Below are 9,589 nucleotides of genomic sequence, written 5' to 3'. Positions count from 1 at the left end.
TGTACAAGAGTATAAGTTCTGTGTCCTGTGATTTACCATGTTTCCTTACAATAATAAAGATCAATGTGAAAATTCCCCTCAATTCCATACCACCCCATAACCTCAACACTGTATTTTAATAGTACAGGCAGGTAAATCCAGATGTTGGAAGCTCTGTTGACTTGATGGGTTTAAGGTTGAGTCTACTGCCAGCCACTTCAAAGGTCTTTTCCTTTTATTCTGTGAATATAAAGCACAGAAAGTCTGTCAGGATAGACACAAAGGAGAATGAAAAGGAAGTCAAGGGGTCAACAGACTTAAAAATACTCTGATTTCTGTACTTTAAAGACCTCAGTGTCATATTTGATAAAGAGTGCGGGTGGCTTTGGACAGAGTCTACAGTTTCAATACAGCCAAGGAAAGGACATCACTTGACTGGAGCTGAAGACCCCCACTGCAGCACGTGAAAGGTATATACTGAAATAATAGTCCTTTTAAAGCTCAAAACCTAATTTGTAAAACAGTGATTAATGAGTGCTAGAGGAAATAATTCACTCAGGAAAGTCAACAGACCTAATTATGTAACCTTGATCTTCTAACACACAGCTGTGTCCTACACACAGAGTCCTCTGGTTTTATGAAATTTGAGTTTTACCTCAAGAACAGAGTTTGCTGAACTGTGTCTTCACACCAAAACCTTGTCCTCAGTCAAAACAGAAATCCTCTTTACATCAAGTCTACTTCTTAAACATATTTCTTAGCATTTGTAAGATTTAAAATTCAATACTCTCATAAGTAAGGCCTTGGTGTCTTGAATATTTTCATTACCAACAGAAGAGGTGGATATGATAAAAATACACTATAAGCCTGTTTGGGGTTTATTAACTTTTGAGTAAATATTTTCACAGTTGATTGCATGGTTTTGAGGATGGGTATTTGCCAAGGGCAGCAGAATCCCTTGTAGTCAAACTTGCATAATGTAGTTCTCATCTTAAATTCTAAAAGCTTCATTTTGAAGAAGGGGAACAGTGAGCAAATGGAGCTTTGCAATATGATCTCTGGAACAGTGAGCCAACAAGTGCCATGTGATTTAAGCTTATAATTTACAGATTAAGTTGCCCAATTTAGGTATATTCTCTATACATTTGTCATTCAAAACACAGAGCAGCCAAACTTGAAATCACTTAGGCTACAATAGAAATAAATGTAAGCCCTTTTTTTTTTTTTTTTTTTTTATATAAGCTTTAAAACTTTGAATACATACAACTTCAGTTCCTATCTGGGCACCAAGGAATATTTATATAATCCAGCTTTTTCAGCTAACTGCCTGCAGACATACAAGCATTGTCAGCACAATCTCAAATGTTTAACAGAAAATCTTGTTTCACCCAGTGTAAGCCCAGATACAAAACAGAATGTTCACAGAAACAAATATTTAAGTAGAACATGAGAAGGCCAGTAAAGTGGTTAGAGTAATGGAGAGATGTGTGTACATGGACGGATGAAGAGTGTCAAACACCAGCTGCAAGGCTGGCAACTGCATTGTCACACCGTGTGAGGGCACTGCGTAATGTGCTACAGGTCCTGCCTTTGGATGTTCTATGGATCTTGTGTTCTACGATAGCAACTCAGGAGGAGATGTCAAAAGACATTTTCTAAATTCAGAGCCCTATACTGTGCCAGGCTGTATTTTTGCCATCATTTTGGAGTTGCATACAGGATGAATTTCTACTAAATGCAGAGTGTGCATAGGTATTTTTGGGTATACACAAATACTTGATATTGGGTATTTTCCCTTTGATGGAAAGAGAATTCTGTACAATATGCTAGTACTAAATGTGAGATGCACCTTACTTCTGCAGAAAGCAGGTATAAAATGGGAAAGTTGTTGCATGCAAGCTGGGAAAATGAAAATAAGGACTGTGTTGGTTATAGTTGGAGCCATAAAGGAGTCTTTCTTGATTGTTATCAATCACCTTTTTTCATATAAAAGCCATCTGAAGATGTAAACAGCTTATCCTAGCATTTAAAAATTTTTTTCACATACTCAAATATTTGTTTGGAATCACTGTAGCTAATTACTTGTCAATGAAAACTGAGGTTGGCATCAAGAGTGCCTGCACTCAGAGACGTGGGATATGTGCATGTCCAAGGTGACGTGTGTGCAACTTTCCCGAAGCGTATCCAGATCCCTAGAATGGCAGCTAAAGTGAGCAGTACAGCAGAGTACCTGTGAGCGCACCAAGCGCTGCCTTGTCCTTGAATCTCAGCTGTCAGCTAAGTCTCAAACAGCTGCAAGTAGAAGATATCTACATCCCCTCACCCTTCTGTCCCTGCCTTTATTACTCTTTTGCCGAGAAAGGGTTCCCTTTGCCTTTTTCCCCGCTGCCAGGCAGCGCTTTCCCGTCTGGGTTTGTTATGCTGGCGTCTCATGAAGGGTTTTTTTCATGATTCCTTGTTACGGATCGACCGGCCTCTTCCAGCTGCCCAGCACGTGGGAGCCGCCGAGCCTTTGCCGCGGACGGGATAGGAAAATGGTTTTGTCGCCGAGGTCTCGTTTACAGACAGCAGCCCACGAAGTGACATTCCTGGCAGGGGGAGGAGGGCGCCAGTCGCGGCAGTGCTGTAAACAGCAGAAGGCGGCAGGAGGGCCGGCCGGGCCCCGCGGGCGGTGCCGCCGCGGGCGGGCCGGGCGGAGGCGCCGCGCCGCTCCCATGGCAACGGCCGGGCCGCGCTGCCGCCGCCGCGGAGGCGCCATGGCCGGGCTGGCCGCGGCCGAGCCCCCCGCCCCACAGCCGGCCATCCGCTCCGCGGCCCTCGGCCCCTCCCGGAGCGGCGGCGACAGGCGCAGGAACGCCCCGGACGCCGCCCAGGTGAGCTCTCCCGAGGGCAGGGGCACCCCCAGCTCCGCTGCTGGCCCGAGCCATGTTCTGCCCCGCCCTGCCCCGTCCTGCCCCGTCTTGCCCTGCCCTGCCCCGTCTTGCCCTGCCCTGCCCTGCCCTGCCCCGTCTTGCCCTGCCCTGCCCTGCCTCGCCTTGCTCAGCCCTGCCCTGCCCTGCCCCGCCCTGCCCTGGCCCGCCTTGCCCTGCCCTGCCTCGCCTTGCCCTGCCCTGCCTCGCCTTGCTCTGCCTTGCCCTGCCCTGCCCCGTCTTGCCCTGCCCTGCCCTGCCTCGCCTTGCCCTGCCGTGCCCCGCCTCGCCCTGTCCTGCCCTGCCCCATCTTGCCTCGCCCTGCCTCGCCCTGCCTCGCCCTGCCTCGCCCTGCCTCGCCCTGCCTCGCCCTGCCTCGCCCTGCCTCGCCCTGCCTCGCCCTGCCTCGCCCTGCCTCGCCCTGCCTCGCCCTGCCTCGCCCTGCCGTCTTCCTCGGGATGAGAACAAACCCCGGTGTGTGCTTCACGCATGGTCTGGCTTTACCCATCTCTGAGTAAATTCATGTTGGTTTAACGCGGCTATTTCACATTTTAAATACCTTAAAAGCAAAATTTAAAGGGGAAAAAAAAGGGGTTAAAAGTGTTGCTTTTTCAGGACACACAGCTGAGATCAGAGGATTTGAATCGCGTCATCACACTACTCAAAGGTTCGGGCTCAGTAAGTAGCACTGTACCTCTCTATCTCAGTTACGCAGGTACTAATGGGGCTTTGACAAATGCTTTACACAGTTACTTTAGCACCCACTCTGAATAGGCTCAGGTGGTTTATTATATCATAAATTTGTTACACATATATATATATATATGTAATATCAAATTATATATATGTAATAAAAATTATATATATATAAAATAAATTATAAATATATAATACATATATATATTACAGGTGTCTGGAACTACAGAGAACAAAGATGAGTATTTCTTCTGGTATTTGAATGCTTCTAAAGGTGACCATTGTTGTGAAAAAAAGTTGTGTCAACTTTTGGGTTCGGTTTATATTAAAAATATACATAGAGAGAGAAAAAGAAGATCACACAGGAACTTAGAGACAAAATTATGAGCATTCAAAAACTAGACATGCAGAATTTCTGGCATATTTGAGAGTTTTAGAGTACTGAAACCTACAGCTGAGGAATAGATATATATACAACCTTACTGAAAGTATGTCATGAATTTATGTAATTGCCCAAGTTAACTGCTAACAGTTCTCCAGAGATGTGATTTGAAATGGAGAAAAATACAAAGGTCAAGGTTGAAGAATAAATACAGCTAACCTACCCACACAGGAGAAGCATCATCTCATGGGCTTTCACAGATGGTTTTTAGTTTCCACAATATGATTTGGCAGATTGAATTCACTAAATCATTAAATAATTTTGATCCAAAATATGGATAATTTATACTCTTAAACAAGGACCTGATTAAACCTCGCACATTTTAAAATAATGGCCCACAGAGAAGTAGTTGTATCTTCCCCTCTTCCCCTTTTTTAATGCAGAGCTGATAGAATAAACTTACTGACTGAAGAAAAAAGTGCCAGATGATATTACTTACTGCTTCTGTAGAGAGCATAAGATGCATGATAAAATGCCTATAGGATTCTGGGCTTCGAGACTCTTGAAACAACTTCCTGGCCTGCCTCAAGTTGCATGTGCTCAGGAGAGCTGAAATGAGCACTGCACGCTGCTGACACAGCCTGACATATCCTCACTTCAGTTGTTTTCAGATTTGAATTTGAAGGCTGTTTCCTAATGCTGCAGAGCACTCTAAGGCACTTACATCTTCATGCTTACACATTTATGTTGTCTGTGACATAGATTTGGTTTTCTTAGTTGCTTTACAAACAATCACAAAGAATTTAAGAGAAGAGTCCACACGTTTCAACAGGAGTTTTTGAAAGCCTCTTCAGTTGCAAGAGAACAGGCTTCATACTTGGAAAGGAGGCTTCATCATGGAGTTAATCCTGCTTCAAAGCACTTTGAGAATTTCATTATGTCTTATAAACTTTTAAATCTGGTTTCCACTTTCATTAAACTTAAAAGGAGATAAACATAATCATTTAAGGTTCTAGGGCAAACTGCAATTTAAAACCTGCTTTTCATTCTTTTACTTAAGAAAGATTTGGAAAAAGAGAAGCTGAAAATTCTCAAGAAGGTAGTCAAGAATTTTGAAAATGGACTTGTATCCTTTTTGCCACTCTAGAATTCTGAAGTCATGGTGTTTTATGTATGGTAATAGTCTGACTTTTCAGCAGAGTATTTGATGCTGTATGGTGCTTCCACATGGAGAACAGGAATGGTCATATAAATTCTCATCACTGGCCTCTTTGTGTGCACACAGACAAGGTTGGTAGGTTGGCAAGATTCTTGGATATTAGATTCATTTGTCCCAAAATTCTATACAGGTTTCTCACCTGTACAGTGGCTGAAAGCATCCAAAATGTATCTGGTGTACTTTAAAGTCAGAATAGAAAAGCATAATAGTTGTCACTACTTAAGAAACAGCAGATAAAATAGCAAGATAAAATGAATTTCAGTAAGGTAAGAAGACATTTTAAAGAAAAATGAAGTCAGACTAATTTATGTGAATCTTTTTTTCATATTTACAGTACAAAACGAAAGATTCCAATAATAAGTAGTACAAAGGAAGGCGTTGGCTTGTGGAAAAATGTGATTAATTTCATACAGTTCAGAAAATTGCACAGTGATTTAAGGCATCACATTATAACTGAGTTGTGTAATTAAAGGCAGTGTCTGTGAGTTAGTGGATTGGTAGTAACTTCTCAGTCTCAATTCTCTGTTCAGTTTTGATTTTGTGCCTCTATCCTAAATTAATCTCAAAACATATTTGGGTCCAGATTTTCGATTTTCAGTTAGTCACTTGGGAAACAATTTAAGTATCACAAGGCTCTCTCAGAAATTAGAGAGGTAAATCTGACACTGTGATGTAAAAACTTTTCATCCTCCATTTTTAGAAATTTAGTGCTGAGCTTCCAGTGAGTTCAGCTGAGAAGACACCTAAATCAGATTTGCAAAAGTTGTACTTATGTAAAGTAAGGCTGCTTCAAAAAGCCTAAGTATTGACTTGCATACATCTTTTAAATACCTAACTTTGTAAACATTGGTCTTATTTTTTTCTTGCTTGTTTCTTTGAAGTGTGATGAGCACAGTTTTCAGCTTTTTCTTCTGATACATAGTGGTAAAGATGATCTGATTTCCTTAATTTCACATTAAAAGCCCATTAAGAATGTAGCACAAATTACTGAAATTCTTAACCTGTGTGCAGAAAAAGTGAATGAACAAGAAGCTTTCATTGAGCCTTTATGTGAACTTATTAAATTGTTTGGGTAAGTACCTTGGCTCTTCTTTTAAATACTGCTTATAAATTTTCTAAGGCAACTGACAGATCCATACAGCATTTATCTACAAAGCACCTGTATCTGCAAGGTATCCATTGTATCATCCTTCCTTCTCATCAGCTGTCTTGTACTTGTGTCCAGTTTCTGGTGACATGAATGAGCATCCGATTTTAACAGTTCCATATCTGTGTATTTACATGTTACATAATTCAAAACCGTGTTGTACTTGGCCCCAGCTTGCTTGGAAGCAAGGTTCCCCAAGGTCTCTTATTGCCTAAGCCAATCTGGGATTGCTGGCCTCAAAAGATTCAGCAGCTGAGTGGTACTGAGGTGTGTTTTGCTGTTTCAGACAAGCTCTTTAGTGAGTTTAAAAACTTAGGGTAACACAAGGACACTCTAATACTTGAAGGTAAGCACTGTATAATGATGAGCCATATTACAGAAGAGAATGAGCCTCAACGGGCTTTAGGATTTATATTTACTTTTAAAATGTATTGCATGAACTTTTGGGCATCTTTGTTGTCATGCTGCATTTTAAGTAATCTGTAGAATAGATTTAGGTGTTGTCCACACTTGTCAGTAGTTTTCTTCTCCTCAATAATTCAGTAAAGTTATTTATGGTATGCTTGTAGCTACAGTTACTCCTGTATTTAATTTCATTTGAGGAGAATATGGAAGAAAAAAAAAAAACAAAAAAATCCCCACCAGATAGAAAACTAGTGGCATAGTAAAACAGATATTCAGATACATTTTTACATAGCTGTTAGGTTTTTTACTCTGCTGTTAGGTTTAATAAACACAGAACTTCTCAGCTGAATCTTTTATTTCCCTGAGCACCCTCAGTTGTACTGCTTTTCTTTGCTGCCACACAGTGGGGAATGAGGAGGTACATCATGGAGTTTAATTTTCTTTGGTATTTGCTAGAAGCATGACAAAACTGAGAATGAGTGTATAAAGTCGATAAAATGTGGCTGTGCAACTTTTCCTCTTTTAGAGCAGTTCAGCACTAATTGTGGTTTCTGCAATGAATATATTTTGGAAAAATGCACCCTTGGGTTTTGCTTTAATTTCTGTACTATGGAAATACCACCACAATTCACTGCTACTTCATATGACAGAGAAGCCTTTAACCAGCGGCAGGGGCTGTTTTCTTTAGAATTCAGTTTCAGATACATGAATTTCTCCAGTAAAATATTCCACTCTTTTGTAACTGCTTCTGTTTACCTGTCTTCTTCCCACTTTTTTTTTTTTTCAGTATGTTTTGTTTCTCCTACCCCTGCCTCCTGCAACATTTCTTCCATTGTTTGCTCTCTCCTTTGTTTTTCTTTGGCAATGTTTACAGAGGTAAACATACCAGAAAGCTGCTTCTACAGTATTTACTGCAGACACCTTAGCATAATATTGTAATGTTTACTGTTAGACAGTTTTTAGCACTTACATGCTAAATGTATGTTTATGTCATATCTTGAGTATTTTGAATATGTTATTGAGTATTTATTAATATCCTGTATTTAAAAATAAATTTATTGTACTATTTGGAGTCAGTTTATTTGGTTTACTTTTATCCATTTCAAGAGGTCTTGCCCACAGATATGATGCCTTTTTTCCACCTCTGCACATGTCTGTACGTAGCCTAGCTCTGTAATAGCCAGATAGTGTCTAGGTTGTTAGATTTAGTCTTATGCATTTAAATTACATTTTTTTGTTCAGCATGTCTAGTTGCATCATATTTGAATTATGAAAATATTATCTATGAACATTTATCACTAATTGCCAACATGTAACTGCAGATTGTGAAGCTCTCAATGTAGAATCAGCATTGCAAGGAATGCGTTCATCCAGGAACAGGTGTCCTAATCTGAAAAAATTATCAAGGAAGAAGAGAAGAGCTACTGAACTTTCCTGGTGACTTGATTAAAACATAGTTGTAATATTTTTAAATTTCATTTTGCAGGTTGCCATTTCAAAAAAAGAAATCGTCTGATGAAGTAAATTATTCCGCTGAAGTTGCACAGTCCATTGCACAACTGGGTGAGTGTAATCTGATAAGCCACAATAAAATTATTATTATGCCACAATAAAATCAACTGTATTATTAGCATGATTTTAATTTATTGTTACTCCTTAGTAAACATGGGTAATTTCTTTAAATTATTCATTCAATCCTCTGTGCTTTTTAGTATTAAAAATAATTTTTACTTTGCTCTGCAGCTAACCTGAAGATTAGCTAGCAGAATTACCTATTTGCAAATGTCAAAAGCTACATGAGAAAACATTATCAGTACAGAGTAAGAAGTAAATTTGTATATAGCCTGTTTAATTTAATTTTGCTATGAGAAATGGAGGTATCACTGTAAACACTGAAAGCTGGGATGCAAGGAACATATATCCTTCCTGCTTGTATGCTCCCTTTATTTCATATCATATCTGCTTAAAAGAAGAGTTTCTAATGACATGATAGTGATGACAACAGCTTAGTGTAGTAGCTTAGTGGCTTTCCTCAGAACTCCACAACTTCAGGAGTAACATCGTAACATTATAACATAGCAGTGTCTTATGAGTGTCTGTAGCCATAAAGCAGAGAAGGTAACTTTTTGATTAAAGTTATGCCACTCCTCTAAGACGCCTTTGTCCTCTCCAGTGTGGAAGTCTGTCTCTTGAATATTTTATAATGAAACTGCATAAAATGACAGATTTGTAGGGGATATGACCGAAGGTAGTACTAAGTGCTGTAAAAAGAAGAATACTGTGTTAAGAATACTTTCTAAAAAATTATAATCTGTTAATTACATTTATTTCTTTCTGACAGGTTACTTGATGAGAGTGCCAAGCTCTCAAGTTAAAATACAAATCTGTAAGAGTATTGTTAACTTTTATAATACGGAGCTACCAGGAAAACTACTTCCAGGTAAAACACAGTATTTTTTATTTTTTCGTGATCTCAACTACTTTGAAATGCCTCTTTTAATGAGCTATTGATTAATTTTTCTTTACAACTATGGTTAGTGTATCTCATACATTAAATATATAACATTGGCAAATTTGCAATTAACATGTTTTTATAGAGGTGCATATTCTAAATCTGAAATAAGTTCATCAGTATACAAGGAATTAATTGTTACACTTAAGGAATTAGCATTAAATAGTATCCAGAAAATGTGAAGTGATACAAGATCTCTGAAATGTGGGTAATGGAGGGGGAAAAAAAGCAGTTAGGATGAGAATTATAAGAAGGGAAATGTAGTTTTTATATGTAGCTTTTTATATGAAGTCTGGAGAGCAGCAGCTCTGGTTTCACTTGTGTTGTGAGGGATAGATCT

At 39.5% G+C, this 9,589-nt stretch overlaps 1 protein-coding gene across 1 annotated transcript in view; it reads left to right on the top strand.

Annotated features, from left to right (window-relative positions):
• The first annotated feature begins 2,735 nt into the window (after positions 1-2,735).
• CFAP69 (cilia and flagella associated protein 69) overlaps positions 2,736-9,589 on the top strand; it is a 28,260-nt gene continuing 21,406 nt past the window's right edge. Inside the window, exons 1-6 of the mRNA XM_014248370.2 lie at positions 2,736-2,852; positions 3,504-3,566; positions 5,027-5,092; positions 6,148-6,257; positions 8,224-8,300; positions 9,079-9,177. Coding sequence (XP_014103845.2) covers positions 2,736-2,852; positions 3,504-3,566; positions 5,027-5,092; positions 6,148-6,257; positions 8,224-8,300; positions 9,079-9,177 — 532 coding nt within the window. The remainder of the gene's footprint in view (positions 2,853-3,503; positions 3,567-5,026; positions 5,093-6,147; positions 6,258-8,223; positions 8,301-9,078; positions 9,178-9,589) is intronic.

This window comes from Pseudopodoces humilis, chromosome 1, assembly GCF_049639895.1.
Source record: "Pseudopodoces humilis isolate 2021_Gansu_Grassland_sample_001 chromosome 1, ASM4963989v1, whole genome shotgun sequence".
Taxonomy (NCBI): Eukaryota; Metazoa; Chordata; class Aves; order Passeriformes; family Paridae; genus Pseudopodoces; species Pseudopodoces humilis.
The sequence above is the reverse complement of the archived record's forward strand: the minus strand, read 5'-3'. Positions and strand labels throughout refer to the sequence as shown.